At 41.4% G+C, this 19,940-nt stretch overlaps 1 protein-coding gene across 1 annotated transcript in view; it reads left to right on the top strand.

Annotated features, from left to right (window-relative positions):
* The first annotated feature begins 971 nt into the window (after nt 1-971).
* Nucleotides 972-19,940, top strand: part of SH3RF2 (SH3 domain containing ring finger 2) — a 192,940-nt gene continuing 173,971 nt past the window's right edge. Inside the window, exon 1 of the mRNA XM_006891197.1 lies at nt 972-1,346. Coding sequence (XP_006891259.1) covers nt 972-1,346 — 375 coding nt within the window. The remainder of the gene's footprint in view (nt 1,347-19,940) is intronic.

The raw sequence follows: 19,940 nt of genomic DNA, 5'->3' as shown, positions 1-19,940 counted from the left end.
CGGGAAACTCTGGGGGATAGATTCCCCTAAGGCACAAACAAGCGCGCGCGCGCGCGCACACACACACACACACACACACACACACACACACACACACACACACACACACACACGCACCTATGTAGTCGGCTCCATCCTGGTCTATGCAGGTTGTGACCACAATCCCAAATTCCTATCTGCTTCACTTGAAACCCAGAACAATTGTCAAAGTGACTAAACAGGCTGTGCGGCTTTACATGGTGGGAGGAATGTTGTCTCTGAGGCTGTTTCGAATACTTGGGGTGAGTAGAAATGAGGGAAAGGCAGAACGAAAGGCGGGAGAGGATGAGGAGAAAAGAAAAAGAAAGAGAGGGAAAAATACTAAAGTGAAGGGGCCAGCAAAAGAACTTTTGAAATGAATTTCTAATAGAACAGGGTTTTTTATAGTGCCAAAGCAAAAATAATGGGGGTGAGGGAGAGGTATCTTGTGAAAGAAAGAATTCGCCATTTGCCTGTTAATCCAAAAAAGTTTCAATAAGCTAAACTTATCTGCAGTGTGATGCAGTGTTAGACAAACCCACAGAAAAGAGTAGGTAGGTATCCCAGGCTGGTGGAGGAGAGTGGGTGTGCCGCTTGAGGGCCATTTTTGCCTCACCTCGTGCTTCTGCACCGAGAGACAGTGCGGAATGGCTGTGCCCAGTGTTCTCTGATCCTTACAGCAGGCAGGAGGGAGCCCTGTACCTGCTAGCACTGAATCAGAATGAGTCATTGGAAACTTTGGTGCTAGGATAAAGAACTTGCAAAGTGCCTCTGAGACACTGCCTCGATGTAGGTGGGATATACATCACATCATTTGCCTCCTTTCCTTTCTCCTTTAACCAGGCAGGAATTCTGAGGCTCTCCAGAGACCTGCTCTGCTCCCCCTGGATCAGCTCACCCTACCATGTGGACTCTCTGCCCCTCCAGGTCAGGACTGGGGCTTTAAAAAAAAAATGGATGATTTGACGTTACTTGATCTTCTGGAGTGCCCCGTGTGTTTTGAAAAGCTCGATGTCACAGCCAAAGTCCTCCCCTGCCAGCACACCTTCTGCAAACCATGTCTGCAGAGGATTCTCAAGGCCCACAAGGAGCTGAGGTGCCCCGAGTGCAGAACCCTGGTCTTCTGCAGCATCGAGGCGCTGCCAGCCAACCTGCTGCTGGTGCGTCTGCTGGACGGTGTGCGCGGGCAGAGCTTGGGAAGGGGGGGCTCCTTCCGCAGGCCGGGCGTGCTGAACTCCCAAGACAGCAGAAAAAGCAGGGTCAGCCCTAGAGGTCTTCAGTCCAGCCCTTTCCGCCTGGTGCCCAACATCAGGATCCACATGGATGGGGTAAGAAGGATCTTATTTGTTAAAGTTGTGTCCAGTGAGTGTTGGATTTGTGCCTGCTGAGAGCTGAAAGTATATTTTTCTCTTAGTTGTATGTCAAAGTACTGCAGGTGATTCCGGGTGACTAGTTTCTGTTTGCAGTGATAATTTTACTTTAACATAGGTGCGAACGCAGAGCCTGTCTAATTAGTGTTAAGAATTCTTCTTGGAGCTGGATATTTGTCAAAGCTCTCCAGGCTCCCTCTGCTTTTTCTCCAGTCGGACAAGAAAAGGTGTCTAGCTGGCAATTTCTTTCACTTTTGCTATCCTGAGGTTAAACCAGTGTATGGGGATCACGCCATTGGGAAAAGGAGAGGAAACAAATCCAATTGTTTGCTGCTTTTGAGATCTCTGAGAGGTTTCCATTTTCGAATTTTGTTTTAATTTTACCCAAACCCATTTTCCCACCCCCAGTCATGAAGCACTATTATAATATTGCTCATTCATAATCTGAAGCTATCAGGATGGTTGACACCTGAAGCTGATGCGAGGGGGAAGCATGGCTGTGGGTGGACTGATTGATGGCACAGACTGGGCTGTGAAGTAGAATAGATGTGAAGATGAGCCCTTGGATGTGACTTACTTTGCAAAAAGAATAGACCACATATAAAGTACATTTGTGGGGAGTGAAGAGAGTAGGGGCTGCAATAGACTGGGAAGACGGATTAGTAATGCTCCTGGTGTTTACGTAATGGGGTTCCATTTCCCTGACCCTTGCTATGGAATGCTTTGTAAAGGCTTGTCTCAATAGAAGGATGTGGTCCTGGGGAGTCCAACAGGGTTATTTGCACTGTTACCCCTGGAGTCATTGTGCCAAAATGGATACAGGAAGCTGTGTTCTGAGTTGTTGGCATACTTCAGAAATCAACGTTTTCTTCCTGGCGTCTTACTAGGGAGCAGGTTTTCATGCTAGAGACTGAGTCCCAGGACACAAATAGGGAGTTGATATGGGAAATGGGGGGTGGTGGTAGTGGTTTGTATGGATCCCTTCTCTGCTCTGGAGAATAGGTCTCTGATGCACATTCAGAACACTTTTTTTCCCCTTGAGATTTCCCTTTCAGAAAGGTAAGCCTCCTTCAGTTTGCTGCACTGAGGTGTTGTTCATGCAGTAAGGTGTCACCCATGCGGTTGGCAGAGTGTATAAACATGCAAGCACGGGTGTGGAAGAACAAGGACACTCACGGCTTTCAGCCCACTGCAGACTCTGGCTGATTGTTGGACTTGTGAACACATTCCAGAAAAGTTCTGGGTATTCTTGAAAGCTCCGCTTTTCAAGTCAAAACCCACAGACATGGAAAAGACTGGGGAGAAAAGAGAGGAGGCAAACTGCTCAAATATGCCTACTTATAGTGAAACGGACTCTCTCTGGGGTCACCAAAACCCCCTTTGAATTCCTATAGTCTAGTGGCATCTCTTCTCCCCAACAGTGGCACCCTAGCTCACTAAGGAAATGTTGCCAGTTGGAAAGAAGCATGTCCCTTATCACCTTCTCATTATTTTGTTCATGTTTCAATCTTTTTGTTCAGTGTGACTGCATTGCTAAGAATAGATAGAAATGAGTTGATTCAAAGCTACCAGGTTTTTTAAATAAAGAGGCTTCCTAGGGCCTCCTGGCACAGGGAATTGAGGAGGTGAGGTGAGAACTGGCCATATGTAGGAGCCAGCCATCAAAGCCTGTCCCTGGAACACTTCTGCAGAACGTGTAATATCAGATCACTGTGCCTCACATCAGGCTGTGCCCATCTTCCAGGCTACACCGGGATCTGCATTTTCTCATGAGGCTGAAATGTAAACCAAGCTGCTGGGGTGCTGACGGTGCCTTTGGGGTTCAGACAGGACCTAGCTGTTCACCACCCTCTGCAACAAAGCAGAGCTGAGTGAGTGCCTGTCCCTCAGTTTCCTTCATTTCTTGATCCATCATCTTTTGAAGTGGCTCATCTCTTGCATTTACGTTTTGCTTCTCTGAGCAAGAATATGAGGAAACCTTTCTTAATGTCAATTTAACTATCATTCACAATCCATCTGAAAAAAACATAACTATCCTTCTTAATGGCAAAAAACCAGCCAAGTATCACTCATTTAAGGGAATTGGGGGCTACCTGGGGTGTCCCATGACATTCTGAGAGTGAGAGGACTTGCATCTCAGCCAAATCCTTGCCAAGTTGCTGGCCCTCCCTGCCTCAGTTTATCCAATCTCATCATCCAAGCTCAGAATGCTTGTCATCCACCTTCTTCCAGGATAGTGTGAAAATTATTTTTGCAACATACTGATGAAAAACATTGGCTATGTACATGCAGAGCCTTATCATTATCCCTATTTTAAACTTGCTGCATGACTTTGGGCAAGCCATTTAAGTGTGCTGGGTCTCAATTTAAACTCTGTAAAGTGGGGAAAAAAATTATTATAAAAACAGAGAGCCACCATGAGGCTTAACTAATTAGTGTTTGCAGGGCACTTGGAGATCCTTAGATGAAAGCCATTATCACAGTAAACATTATCATTGACCGTTTATTGTGCCCTGCCATGCATGAGGCATTCTCCAAAACACAGAAGGCGCTGTAGCCCTGGCAGGAGACTGTAATAGGTGTTATTATTGAACTTGAGTCTATGATGAGTCCAGACGACGATAATACTAAGCATAAAATACTGTCCTAAAAGGGATTAAATGACCTGTTCTGGCAGGGTACCATTTTGTAAAACACCTCTTCCAGAGAACTGGATGATAACCTCTGAAAGAATTCCTTTACCCTCTGTCCATGAGCTCTTTAAGCCCAGAAAGCTAAAAAACAAGCTCATCAAGACCTTTGTGTTGGCTCCAAGAGGCTTGATGCTTCTTCTGGTGCCAGCCAATATACTAGGGTGGAACCAACAGTCACACCTAGTAGTGCCAGCCCAAGAGAAAGGAAAACAGCATGTTGTGCCTACACATCGAAAACCCTCCCAAGTCGATTGTGTAAAGAGAAAACTTGGAAAAGGGCTGTAGGTTTCTACAATGTGCAATTGTTTCGGGGCAACCAGTAAGAGCAAGGGTCCCCCCCCAGTGCAACGTGCAAATGGTTCTTGTTCCTTCTCTGAATGTGGTTGAGCCAGGAATTTTGCAAGCCTTCCATAGAACTAGGGGCTCCTGAGTTATTGATCTTCTCTTCTCCTCGTTCTGTGCCACATAAATAATAGTTCGGCATTAGGGAAGCAAGCAAAGCTGAGAGGTTGGGAATTTGGGGGCTTAGATTTGGGAAAGGGCAGAATGCAAATCCTAGTTCTGTCCCTCAGTAGTTAGGGCCTCCATCTCTCCTTCTAGAAATTGGAAACCACAGTCATACCTAACTCACAGGCTTGTTGTTAGAAACGAATGAGATGATTGATGTAGTTCAACGAACTCTTAGCACAGTGAGTGACTGGCTTATACGAAGTGCTCAATAAAGGTCAGCTTTTATCATTATTGCATTGACTCAACACTTTCTAATCTAAATTATATCCCTTTTCTCGCCCCTTTGTTCATCAAGTGTCATTCAGACATAGTCCTGGGTACCCTGATTTCTGATTTGTTTTGTTTGCCTGTTGTTATGGATTGAATTAGGTTGCATCAAAATGTAGGTTGCAAATCGTAACCACCATAGCTGTGGTTGAAACCTCCATGGCACAGCCTGCAGGGAACTTTGTTTCTAATTCAAAAGACCACACCCCTATGGTGGTTCAAATCCACCAGCAGCTCCAAGGGGGAAAGATGAGCAATGTCCTCTTGTGTGATGTATAGAGCTGTGGAGATCCAGTGGAAGGGTCAGCTATGAGTGGGTTGCAAATCAATGATGATGAAAGAGAGAGAGAAAGAGAGCAGAGATACTTTTCCTCTGGTCAGGGAATCTTGGTGGCATAGTGTATTAGACTGTTAACTGAAAGGTTTGCAGTTCAAATCTACCAACTGCTTCTTTGGAGGAAGATGGACACTCTTTTGCATAAAGATTTACAACCTAGGAAACAAAATAGGGGGTCTCTATGAGGTACTGGCTCAATGCCAGCGGGGATACTTAGGATTATAATCCCACTGGTTTTAGTTGTGTTCATGATGGAAGATTAGTTGTAGGGTATGTCTTGAGTCAATCTTTTTCAAGGTAGAAAAGAGACTAAACAAGCAAACAGAGGAGAGAGGGAATAAGATAGAAACCTTGACAAATGGAATTCTCCCAGGAAACAAGCGGAAACTGAACACCAGGACTTCCAGAGAGAAAGCCTTTCCCAGGAACCAGCAATATGAATCGAGGATACTAACCTCCTGTAGCTGTTGTTATAAGCCATTGCATCAACTCTGACTCATAGCGACCCTATGCACAACAGCTCTGAACCCTGCTCTATCCTGAGCCAATCTCACTGTCCCTGACACACCAACCCCCATGACTCCAGTTATTGTGTCAATCCATCTCATCTGGTGTCTTCCTCTCCTGCACTGTCCCTTCACCCTTCCAAGTACAATATCCTTCTCCAATGGCTGGTCTCTCCTGGCTGCATGACCACAGTATATGAGACAGAATCCCAAAATTCTTGGCTCCAAGGAGTAGTTTGGTGTCACCCTTTCCAGAACAGACCTGTTTGTTCCCTTGGTAGTCCATGGTATGTTTAATACTCTTCTCCAGCACCACAACTCAATTCTTCCTGAACTGTAGGAAAGTTAAAGTGTTTGTTAAACTACCCATTCATGGTATATTTTTCCAAGCAGCACTAGACAACTAAAATCCCTCTAAGTGATCCATGGGCATGATTCAGATGTTTAGTTCTTCCTAGCGCATGCTAACTTTGCAGCTCATGCCCAAGTCCTTTGCAAATCTGAGTTAATTCTGGGAGAAAACCTCCTGAACTAACTTTACTTCTCCAAATAACAAACTCAGTGGAAAATCATGTACAGGACAGGATCCTGGTTCACTTCCCCAGAGACAGAGAATTCTTCAGTAACTTTCCCTTTTCACTTTTGTCTGGACTTTCACTCTAACCACAACACAGACATGGCCTCCCTGTGTCTTTCAGGGTTGCATTTTCTCAAGTGATCAGCATTCTTGCCAAGCACACACATTCCTATCTCCATCTCCTCATCTCTCAGCCCCAACACACCTGCCACCTCCAGCACATGGACCAGCTGGCTTTCTCCTAGAAAAAAAAATTTCAGCTAGTGTTGCAAGCAAATTAGGGAGGGGGCAGGGAAATGAAGCAGAAAGCCCATCAGGGAGTAGAGGCTGAGGAGAAACCAGAAGGTGGTCCAGCCCCTGGCCTAAGTCTCAGGTGGTGGACTTGTGACAGAACTACGGCGCTGATGGTGGGGTTTTGCTAACTTTGCAGGGGGCAATAACATCATTCCCAGCTCCCTGAAAACAGAAGGCAGGTGCCACCTGAGACCACAAAGAGCATATGTGGTGGGAGGAGGATGACATAAAGGCAGAGGTTGAGAAGTCAGGAGACCAGATGGTTCTACAGCTTCACACACATTTGCAGACATTTTTATAAACCACACGGTCCCAAGTAGTCACTGTTTCTCAAGCTCTATCCGTGTACTTCCTTACTATTTATTACAGTCCCCTCTCATTCACTGCTCACCATAGTGCTTGAGAGGCTGAGATCAAATAGAACTGGGCTTCTGCTGAAATTCAATTTTTTTTTTCAGTATTTTTAAAGCAGTTTCTTTTCTGATGTTCATGATAGTTAAGTTTACTTACTCTTGAAGACATGAAATGTTTATGATACACACATAGTGTATAATCACACTTTAATAAACAGGAGTTAAACTAGTGGGAAACATCCAGAACCAATGAAAATCCCAAGTAGGTAATATAGTTTCTTGCTGAGCACAATCCTTTAGTCTGAAATCTGGATTGATTAAAAAAAAGGGGTGGGGGGAATGCAATGTTCTGAATATGTGTATGTGTAACCAAAAGTGACAAAAGAACTTCTACCAAATTTATAATTAATAGGTTTATAAGAGACACAAAATTGTCCTTCCAGTCAATACTGAAAATAATTTATCATCATCATCTATATTATCTTTTTTTTTTTTCTATATTATCTTTTTAAAGAGAAATTGTTTCTTAAACTATGTACATACAGGCAAAACTCTTTACATTATGAAATTCCATTTTCTGTTAGCTATGAGGCACACGTTGTCTAACGTGTCAGGCCCTTGGTTTCCGTAGTTGTATGACGGCGGTAATCGGTGTGTGTGTAGATTACAAAGCAACTGAGAGAGTTTGCTCACTTACTGCCATCAAGGCAATTCCAACCCAGGGCAACCCTCCACTGGGTTCTGAGGTTGTAAATTGTAATGGAAGGAGACTGCCCATCACTCCCACAGAGCAAATGATAGTATGAACCACTGGAGATGTGAGGACTTTAGGTTAGCAGCCACCCTATAGACTATGCTACCAATCAGACAATAGGTGTAAAGAGCTTACCACAGTGCCTAGGACATAGAAGTCAACAAATATTTGTTGCCATATGGTTGCAAACAACTCATAACTGACCCTCTAGTAGATTTTTAGAGGTTGTAAATTGTCCAGGAAGAGAGTACCTATCTTTCTCCTGAGGAGTCACTGGTATATTTGAACTGCCTGTTGTGGGGTTGACAGGGCAACAGCTCACCCACTAGGCCACCAGAGCTCCCTCCTACTACATAATGTTACTGTTATGTGCCATGAAGTAGGAACTAACTCATAGCTGACTGTCCAGTGGGTCTTTGGAGGCTATAAATTGCATTGGAGGACATTGCTCATCTTTTTCCCACTTAGCAGCTGGGGGCTTCGAATCACAGGCATTTGAGTTGGTGGCACAACTCTTCATCCACTAGACCACGAGCTCTCCCTCTGGTACATAACAGATGCTACTAACTATTACTCACTTTCATTGCCATAGACTTGGAACCAACTCATAGCTAACCCTTCAGTGGATTTTCAGAGGCTGTAAATTCTATGGGAAGAGATTGTCCAGCTTTCTCCCATGAAGCTGATAGTGGATTCAAACCACTGGAGAGGCACTGCCTTTGGGATTGCAGTGTAACTCCCTATAGACTTTTCTACCATAAAGCCCTAATAAATTCTGTTGTTGCTAGGTGCTGTTGAGTATGATTTATAGGAGCCCTGTGAACAACAGACCTGACCCTGTCCAGTCCTGTGCCATCCTCACAGTTTCTGACACACTCAAGCCCATTGCTGCAGTCACTGTGTCAGTCCACCTGGTTGAGGGTCTTCCTCTCCTTTGCCATCCATTCAACTTTCCAAGCCTGATGTCCCTGTCTAAGGAATAAGCTCTCATGGGAACGTGCCCAAAGTATAAGAAATGAAGCTCTATCATCTTTGCCTCCAAGGAGCACTCCTGCTACACCTTCTCCAAGACGTGTTTATTGCTTGTCCTTTTGGCAGTCCACAGGATACTCAGTACTCTTCTCCAATACAACAGGGCGAAGGAATAGATTCTTCTTCTGGCATCCTTATTCATCATCCAACTCTCAGATGCATAGCAAGTGACTGAAAAGACCATGGCCTGAACCAGACACACCTTAGTCCTCAAACTAACAGCCTTGTTCCTCAATAATTTGGAGAGGTCCCTGGCTTTCTCAGTGCAATACATCTCCTGATCGTCTGACTACTAGTAAATATTCAAGACAGTAAATAACTAAATAATAATTGAGAAAAAAAGTCTTCTGATATTAGATTTGGCATTCTTTTAGAGTCTCTGAGTGATACAAATACACAGTATGTCGAAGAATTGGTAGCAAAGTAAAAGGTTGAAGGTTTGAGTTCACCTAAAGGCTTCTTAGGAAAAAAGGCTTAGCAGTCGACTTCTGAAAAGTCAGCCAATGAAGACCCTACAGAACCTAAGTCTACTCAAAGGTACCAGGAACTGACCTGTTGTATTTTGGGTCTGGTAGTGGGTTTTTATTGCATGTACATATGAATATACAGAATGCTTCTTTTTAAAAAGACAAAGCTTTAGTGATAGAAAACAGGTCTGTGTTTGCCAGGAGTGTTGACTGAGGGAAGGTTTGACTATCCTGAAGGGATTTCATGGGCTGGCTGGTGGAACTGTTGTGATACCTGATTGTTGCTGTGGTTACATGAATCTATGTATGTGTTAAATTCACACAACCCAATGCCAAAAGGAAACAAAATCAATATCATTGTGTGGCAATTTAAAAAACAGTATTTTCAAAAGCTGAAAAGGGTATAACTCTTGTTTCTTTTAGTCTCTCTCTGACTTTCATTTGACTGATTTTCTTTCTCCTCTGTACATTGGGTCAATGCCATTGCAAGAAGGACTTAGCTATTATTTAAATGATGACGGTCATCTCTCTCCTTATTTTAGTGAGCCTTCCTATTACTTGCCTCACTTTTCTCATCAATTAAAGATGTCTAGCCAAACAGTGGGTAAAGACAGCCATTCATTCGTTCCCCACGGGTGGCCTTCAGAGTCTACTGCAGGCAGATGGGCGAGGCACAAGGTTTTCCTTACTCACCTCAATTATTCATCAGATGCACTAGAGGCTTGTCACCTACGGGATTAGCCAATGCATATTGTTTTCTCTTCCTCTTAGGAAAGGTTGTCTGCCCACTTGTTCTTTCATGCTGTAAAGAGATTACGGGAGGAGGGAAAGTGCTTATTCAGCCCTTGACTCATGAAGAGCATCTTCACCCATCCAGTTCTAGGCTTAACTGGACCCAGCTCAAATATGTGGTTGCTGTTAGGTGCCATCTGGGGCTCTATATCATAGTGGTCTTCTGAACAACACGAGGAAACCTTACCTTTCAGTATCTTCACTACCATTGTTGTTTGAGAACAGTTTGGACATCACTGTGTCAATCCATCACATTGAGAGTCTTCCTCTTTTCTTCTCTTCCAAGCATGATGTCCTTTTCCATCACAGTTCTGTTGATCTTTTTTCCTCATCTCCTTACCTTTCGAAAAATGTATGATTATACATTAGACCCCCTTTCACAAGGTGTATTCTCTAAGCTATTTCTAGCTATTACACAAGCTCCAGGGTCAAACAGATTTTAGATTAAACAAAAAAACAAACACTATTTTTTATTCTAGCACTTCTGGGAATTTTTAGTATGCTAATGACTGCAGCCTTCAATATGAATTGAGGCTCAGTGTCAAGAAGACAGATTCTCACCACTGGATCAATTGGCAGCATCAGGATGGATGGTGAAGAGATTGAGATTGTTAACAACTTTAGTCTGCTTGGCTCCACGGTCAACACTCTTGACACCAGCAGCCTAGAAATTAAGACATATTGTGATGGGAAAGTCTGCTGTTAGGGACCTCTCCAGGGTAGTGAAGAACAATGGTGTCACTCTGGAGACTAAGGTGCATCTGATACAGGCTATGGTCTTTGCAATCACTTGTTATGCATCAGAGAGTTGGACAATGACTAAGGAGGATAGGAGGAGAATAGATGCCTTTGAGCTGTGGTGCTGGAGAAGAGTATTTAATGTACGCTGGACTGCCAAGAAAACAAACAGATTCATCCTGGAGAGGGTTAAACCAGGCTGCTCCTTGGAGGCAAGGATTCTGAGGCTTCGTCTGACATACTTTGGATATGTTGTAAGGAGGGAGAGGTCCTTGGAGAAGAACATCATGCTTGGGAGGGTGGAGGGACAGCGCAGGAGGGGAAGACACTCTATGAGGTGGATTGATTCAGTGACTAGGGTAATTGGGATGGGTGTGTCAGAGGCAATGCTATTGGCACAGGATAGAGCAATGTTTAGGGCTGTTGTACATAGGGTCACTATGAGTCTAACGCGAGTCGACGGCACATAACAACAACAACGAGTCACAAATCTCTAAATGAGAGGCTTTAGTAAGAACTACATCCCAAATTTATTTCACAGTGATATCTCCTTCCTTTGTATAACAACCTGAGTTATACTAATGGTCTATGGAACAAAGTTTGGGATATGCTGTCTCAGTACAGTATGTTCTGAAACTCCATATATTCAAAACTAATGAAAAGGCTGCTTTGAGGATCAACCATGAATAAGTCCTGGCTACACAGCATGTAACAACAGCAATGCAAAGGGAGTCCTATTTGTGGTTTAAAACTGTTGATGCTTACAAGCATTATGGCAATGTTATTGTTGAATACTATCAAGTTGGAACTGACCCATAGCTGACCCACCAGTGGGTTTTCAGAAGCAGCAACTGGTGAAGGAGTTTAACCACGTGCCTTTGAACTTGAGCATGTCATTGCAGTCACTGTGTCAATCCATCGCATTGAGAGTCTTTTTCTTTTTTGTTGACTTTCTACTTTTCCAAGCATGATGTCCTTTTCTATCGTAAGTTGGAGAGCACTATCACCACAGTTTGTAGTACTTATTTAGTTTCTGTGAGTGTCCAGCTACATGCACCACAGGACCCTACACAACAAGTAAAAATGATCACCTTCTGAGTGCTTCCTATCCATTGGTAAAATTAACTCAGTTTGGTCACAGTACATGTGTATGTATATGCATATACATACACACATGTAATAGTGCCCTAGTTTTAAGTTAATAGTCACTAAAAGATGCAATGTCTATTTAATTATAGCTTTTAGGATAAAAAGAAACATCATATTAGGTGTTCACTGTATGATCCATCCAATTTTTAAAATGTTAATACCTGAAAAAGTAAATTTCTTACAAATGGGCACATATTAATCCTATATATAGAGAGTTCTAGAAATAATAAAACCAAACTAGAGTGGCTTTTTTCAGAGTAAATAAATGTTCTCTATCTTAATAGTGTTGGCAATTCCTTGAGTACATAATTTCATCAATGCTCGTGAACTATAAATGCAAAAGGAGTTGATTTTCATAATATATGCAAATTATGACCCAATTAAATTGATTAATACTAAAGAAGTCTTAGGTTCAAGAAATGATAATATGTGAAAATATAGTGAAAGGGTTCAATTTGGAAAAAATGAAACTTGGTTAATAAAAAGAAACTTCCTGGGGGAAAAAGGTTAGTGTTTGGTGGGAAAGATTTGGTCAAGAGGAGAAAAGGCAGAGCTCATTCAGGTAAGGAACTTGGAGAGTCAAGGCACGACAGAAATATCTCAAATGAGAATGGAAATTAGAGAAGAGGGAGACAGAAACAGATGGAGAAAAGATGGGTGATTTTGATATCTAACTTCAAAACTATTGTTAGGACAATATAAGTCAACTGCTTCCCATAACAAAGTCTCTTTAGCAGCCAGACTGGTTACATTTTATTGGGTGTCCCATGGGCTATATCTACAGGAACTTAGTAGACCTAATGCAGTTGGACATGACAGCTCTGCTCCAAGTGGGTGACAGAGATGACTGGGTCCTAAAGGAGCAGCTGTCCATGACACTGGCAAGCAGCCATTCTTTTCCACTGAAATGGTCAGGTTACCTGGTAACTTTAGAACATAAATTCCAGCCAGAGCCCCCAAGGGAAGTAGCAGAAGACAGGCAAAGAAAGAGAGTTTCATTCACTATGAACAACTTCCTCCTATATGAGTGTGTGACAGCTCTCAAGGCTGAACCACTCCACCTCAAAGACTAGGGCACCCAACAAACTGTCCCTAACTACTTGGCCTGTAGCAGCTTCTGTCTGGAAAGCTCCAATCAGGGAAGCTCATGAACTCAAAATCTAGGACTACAGTAGTAACTGAACTCATTTCAGATTTCTGTCACTTCAATTCTTGTTCCAAACATGAACAGGTCACATAGCCATCTTATTCAATGCAATAATATGAATGCCCGACTTATAGCCTAACCTCTCTTTGGAGCCCCCAAAAAATGTTTTTTAATGAATGAATAAAGAAATGAACATGTTCGTGTCTGTGGCAGACTTCAGGGAACCATGAAATAGTTTTCTCCTGATGCAGAAATAAATTCTTCATTAATAACATCACTACAGGGCTATGTGAAGAATGAAGAGCACTGTGTGTTAATTGTAAAGTCATGTGGTGACTCTGAGATATTCTTGAGGTGAATCATCTTGTTAAATACCTCTTCAGGTGGCAAGAATCCTTCTCAGAAAAACACAGTGGGTCTGGTTCAGAGCTCTTTAGCTCTTGAGTTGTTAGCCCTGAAAAGATAGGTAAATGCCACTCTACATTTGGCTAAAACTGGGCTTGAGACATCACATACGTCCCCCAAAGGTTAATACCATGTTATTTTTCATTACATATAAACGTAAATATTTTTGTTCTTTTTTATTTGACTGAAAGTTTGCAAATCATACTGGGCTTTCACTCAATTATTTACTTATATTTTGTTTTGTAACATGAACTACAATAGATTAATGCAACTCGTTAATTATATTGCCTGATCAACACCACATTGTATACTTCCTTGCCCTTCACTTAATCTATATATTAAATTGTACTTCCCTGTCACTCTATTTCCATCTCTGTCAACCATCCAAGGATAATTCTGTGTGCAAATCTTAATTTTTTATTCTTATTAGTCGTATTCCCTAATTGTCCTCTTGTGAATGACTTTTGCTATTCTGCAAAATTTTTCCTAGATTCATCCATGTGGTTCAGTGTTTCAGGAGTTCTCTATAATTGTTTTAGCGATGCATAATACTCCATTGTGTGAATATACCAACATTTCTTTAGCCATTTAACCATTAATAGAAGAAAGTTTACAACTTTGATATTGTGAATATCAACTTTGATATTGTGAATCAAGTTTACAACTTGATATTGTGAATAATGCTACAAAGTGGGTTTCCATATTATATCAGTTTGTGTTAAGTTCTTAATTCTTTGATAGATACATTCATGGCGACATTCCCAGTTTTCTAATGAATTACCAAAAGGCTTCCATAATGGTTGCACCTTTTTTTTTAAATCCCATCAGCAGTCTATGAAAGCTCCAATCACTCCACACTCTCAACAGCATTTGTGATTTGCCTTCTTGAACTTTGCTATTGCTCCTCGGGTGAGATGGTATCTCATTGTTTTGTTTTGATTTACATCTCTCTAATAGCTACTCTCTCTGAAAACCTGATGGAGGGTCAGCTAAGGGTTGTTTCTCACTTGAAGATACACAACAACATTAACGGTAGCTAATGAGAGAGCTTTGGTGGCATAATCCTTAAAGAGTTGTCCTGCTAACTAAAAGACAAGGCCTCTGGCAGTTCAAATCCACCTGTGATTCTGCAGGATAAAGATAGGCAGTTCCTTCCTGTGCATTTTACAGCCTTCCAAAAACCCACTATGAGTCTATTCTGACTAGAGGGCAATGAGTTGGAGGTTTTTTAACTAGGTAATGATCTTGATAATTTCTTCATTTATTTGTTGGCCATCTGAATATCATCTTTGATGAAATGTCTTTTTTTAAAAATTAATTTTAATAAAAGTTTACAGAGACTTAGGGTTTCCAGTCATTCACCATTGTACTTTTCTCCCTGCCCATCCTTATCCCCCTAATTTGCGCTTCTCCTTGAAAAGTAAAAGTAAAACTAAAACTCTTCCATTGTTATGCAACCCCTCCCGCCAGGTCCACTCCACTGTGCAGTCTTCATTCTGGACTCTTGTCATGACAATAATACCCAATCACATATCCTTTTTAAACAGTTCTCTCCCTCATCTGTTTCAATGTCGTATACATCATTCCTCACCTCCTTTTCTGTCTTCCCTCAACCCTGATGTCAGTCTTGTTTTATAACAGTGGACCTATGCAATATTTGTCCTTGTGTGACTGAGATATTCCACTCAACATAATGTCCTCCAGCGTCATCCACTTTGCATATTATTTACTTAGTCCCTTGTTTTTCAATGCAGCATAGTATTCCACTGTGTGAATATACCACAGCTTCTCTATCCATTCATTTGTTGATGGGCACTTGGGTTGTTTCCAGATCTTTGCTATTGCAAACAAAGCCACAATAAACATGGGTGTGCATATATCTGTCTGGGTGGCGGTTATGGTTTCTTTAGGGCAAATTCCCAGTAGTGGAATTGCTGGGTCAAATGATATTTCTATTTGCAACTTTTTGAGAAAGCACCATATAGCCTTCCATAGTGGTTGCACCATTTTATACTCCCACCAACAGTGAATAAGGGTTCTAGTTTCTCCACAACCTTGCCAGCATTTGATATCTAGAATTTATAATACATGAGTACCACAAGAAGATAAAAGTAAACAATCCAATTGAAAAATGGACACAGGATATGAACAGACACTTCACCATAGAAGTCATTCAGATGGCAAATAAACACATGAAGAAATGTTCAAAATCCCTAGCTCTAAGAGAGATGCAAATCAAAACAACGATGAGATACCATCTCACCCCAGTAAGAATAGCAAAATTTAACAGAACAGCAAACATCAAATGCTGGCGAGGCTGCAGAGAAATCAAATGTCTTTTCTAGTCACTCAACTCTTTCATAATTGTATTGCTTATCTTTTTTTGTTGTGGATGTATTAGAACATTCTGTAAATTTTAGAGTAGAGTCCTTTGTCAGTTATGTCATTGTCAGATATTTCTCTCAGTCTGTTAGGTTCTCTTTTTACTTTTTTTGAGAAATCTTTTAGTACATTAAGAATTCCGTTGTTGACAAAGGAGATTAATCAGAACTGGTTTCGACAAGCTCTGTGCCAATGGGACAATTAAAACAGACTTTCAAGAAGAAAAAAAAAGAGGGAGGAACGAACTGGGGGTGGTGGTAGAGAAAATAGTGCAACAATGAATGAATGGAAATACAAAGTCTCTGGAAATGTTCATTAAAATGAATAGAATAAATTTTTTTTTAATTCAATTAAAATCTACAGAGATTTTGGAATTCCATTCATTCATTGTTGCACTTTTCTCCCTGCCCACCCCACCCTCCTTCGTGCCTCTCCTTGAAAAGCAAAAGAAAAACTCCTTCATTGGTACACAATCCACCCCCCCCCGCACAACCCCTAACCCCATCCCCCCCAAATATAATCCACTCTGCAACCCTCATTCTGTACTCGTATGATAAACATAATGCCCTAAAATATATTATTTTTAAACTATTCTCTCCCTCATAGGCTTCATTGCAGTAAAAATAATTTATCCAGTTTTTCTCAGTCTTACCCCCACCCTGATGTCAGCTTCATTCTACAACAGTGGCACCCATTGTTGGGAAAGTCCCTATCTATCTAGTTTATCCTCTGCTGATAGTGCATTTTCAGTAATAATGTTCTGGTTATGCCATAGACAGTTCTTGTTGTATACTGTTAATTGGGAACTGACCCTCCAGTAGGTTTTCAGATACAGTTAAATGCATGGGAGGAGATTGCCCTTCCTTCTCCCACAGAGCAGCTGGTAGATTTGAACCGCAGGCCTTCGGGATTGCAGCATGGCTTCTACTACTAAGCCACCAAAGCTCATGCCATAAATATGTCCAAATTTTCTCTTTGATCATTTTATGGTTTTAGATATTTTTTTATTAATTTCAATGAAAGTTTACACAGAGGGTTTCCAGTCATTGACTGTTGCACTTTTCTCCTTGCCCACCCCTTCCCCCCAATTCACTTTTCTCCTTGATGAGTAAAAGAATGGTTTTAGATTTTATGTCTAGATCCTTAACCAATCCTGAGTTTTTGTTTGAATTTTTGTATATTGTCTGAAGTATGAATCTTTTTTCATTCTCTGCAAGGCCAGTTTTGCCAACACCATTTGTTAAAAGGGCTGTTTTCCCCCCCAGTTACTGGATTTTTATCTATCAGATTTCAGCTGTCTATGGGTGGATGGAATAGTTTCTGGGGTCACAATTCTGTTGGAGACATCACACGTTTTATGAGTTTCTCTTATTGGAAAAAATACTTCATCTATGGTTAATTGACATTAAGTCACAAGGACTCCAGTGACAGAAAGCAAGAGATGCTAAAATAATTAACCACTGAGGTGAGAGCTGAGTCAACCTTGCGGAGGAAGAGTGTGGCTCTCAGCCAGATCTTCATCACTGGATTTTTACTTTTTTCTGACTAAGAGCAATTCGGGGTGTGTGTGTGTGTGTGTGTGTGTGTGAATTTAACTTCTGCAGATCTTGAACTTCCAAAGGGAAAATGAAACAAAATAATGCAGTGATCAGAACAAAGACCCTGTCTTCGTATGTACTGGCTACGTACTTCACAGAAAGTCCCCTAGCTTCTCTGAGCCTCACGAATGAGTGGTAATAGTAAAGCCTACCTCATAGAATTATTGACAGGACTTTATAAAGTGACACCTGTCAGTTCCTTAGCACAGAGCCTGGCACTGTGTGAGCTCCCAGTAAATGTTAACTGTCTGCTTATACTCATCCAAGCAAGTTTATCTTTAATGCTGCCATATTTACCACACTGGACTGTTATTTCACTGCTTAATAGACACAGAGGGAAAATACCCACATCGTGGTAAAAATGGAAAAAGAAAACTGACTTTTATAAAGCTTTTTTTATACTACTCTGATTTACTTACAAAGTCTGAATACATTGTTTTTCATTAAAGATCCTTCCCGTTTCCTTCACCCCACCGAATTATGCAACCCTATGATTAACACCCTATCCCCCCATTTTCACCCCTTCATTTCCACCCTCTCCCCTACTTTGAATCCTCACTTATTCCATAATAATGGTTTTGTCATATAAATCTTTTCTCTCAGGGCCCAGCACATGGTAAGCTTTGTGACAAAAAAAACATTGGACAGCATTTTTTCCTTTCATTCTCCCTCTGTATATGTCCACGATGCTTTTTATTGCTTAAATCCTTTTCTGGAGTCTGTGGGAGAATCAAAGTATGTAAGACAAGATGCTTGTCAAAGAACACATGAAATGAGCAGACGTATAAACTACTAATTGTTGTTATCATTGTTACATACCACCAACTTGGTTTTGACTCAATGCCACTCGATGTAACAGCATAGAACTGTCCCACAGGGTTTTCCAGGATGTGATCTAGCAGAGGGTGCAGCCAGAGTGCTCTTTGGAGGCAAGAATGATGAGGCTTTGCCTCACACACTTTGGGCATGTTGCTAAGAGGGGCTATTCCTTGGAAAAGGATATAATGCTTGGAAGAGTGAAAGGTCGGCAGGTGGATTGATACAGTGGGTGACTGCTGCAAAGGGCTCTTGTGTATCAAGAAATGTGAGGATGGCACAGGATAGAACACAGTTCAGATCTTGATCACAGGTTCACTATGAATTATAGTCAACTCAATGGCACCTAACAACAACAACAACACCAATCTGGCCAAGAGCAGATTTTCCAGTCCTTCTTCCCAGGAGTTTTTGAATGGATTCAAACTGCCATTCTTTTAGGAAGCAGTCAAGTGCTTAACTATTATGCCATAATGGTTCCTTAGTGACAAATAATGATGTAGTTAATGAATTTTAAAATAATATTTTTTACATATTTAGAGATAAGAGACTGAACCATTCATGCTAACATTTATGGAGACTTTACCATGTGTCGGGGACATCTTTTTACAAATCTTACTTAACTGTTCCTACCGTCCACTGAGATACATACTACGATCATCTTTATGCATAAAAAGGTTGCTGTGGAAAGAAAGAAAGAAGATATTTACAATGTACTTGGCATAGTACCTGGAAAATAATGTTCAATAAATATTAACAATAATACTAATAAAATAAAACAGGATGAATGATTACAGATCAAAATTCAATCTTCCTATATTTTGACCAGCAGGCAAAAAAATCAGGATACATGATGAATTGGAAAAACAGTTGGCAAGAACCTCTCTGTAGTACAAAGGTGCAATGAGGTCAGTTTAAAGACCAATATGCACCTAATTCAAGCCATGACATTTTCAATCACTTGCTATGCTTCGGAAAGTTAAACAATGAATAAGGATGACAGAAAAAGAATTTGTGCCTTTGAGTTGTGGTATTGGAGAAGAGTACTGAATATCCCATAGGATGCCAAAAAACATACAAGTATGTCTTGGAGAAAGTGTAACCAGGGTGGTTTCAGAGAGGCAAAAATGATGGAGCTTTGTCTCACATGCTTTGAGCACGTTATTAGGAAGGGCAGTCCTTGGACAATTACATCATGCTTGGGAAGGTAGTCAGTGAAAGAGAGGAAGATCAAGGGGATGGATTGACATAGTGACTGTAACAATGAGCTCAAGTGTATCAGAGACGATTGGGATGGCCCAGGGTAGTCAAGGTTCAGATCCATTGTTCATAGGGTTTCTATGAGCCATATTAGACTCAACGACATCTAACAATAACAGTCTATTTGTGGATATGTTGAGAGTAGCTCTTTAAGAAGTTGAATTTTTTTTCTAACGGACTGGAAGAGATCTATATTTGTTCCCATTCCAAAGAAAGGTGACCCAACAGAGTGGAAACTATAAGACAATCTCATTGATTTCACATGCAAGCAAGATTCTACTGAAGATTATCCAAAAACGACTCGAACAGGCACATCAGCAGAGAACTGCCAGAATCGTGGTACTAGGGATATTGTAGCTGATGTTAGATGGATCTTAGCTGAAAGCAGAGAATGCCAGACGAATGTCTATCTGTGTTTCATTGACTATGCAAAGGCATTTGACTGTGTGGATCATAACAAACTATGGCTGACTCT

This window comes from Elephantulus edwardii, unplaced genomic scaffold (genome assembly GCF_000299155.1).
Source record: "Elephantulus edwardii isolate Elephantulus edwardi_28Jun2011 unplaced genomic scaffold, EleEdw1.0 scaffold00095, whole genome shotgun sequence".
Taxonomy (NCBI): Eukaryota; Metazoa; Chordata; class Mammalia; order Macroscelidea; family Macroscelididae; genus Elephantulus; species Elephantulus edwardii.
Note: the sequence above shows the minus strand (reverse complement) of the source record. Positions and strands in the feature narration are given on the sequence as shown.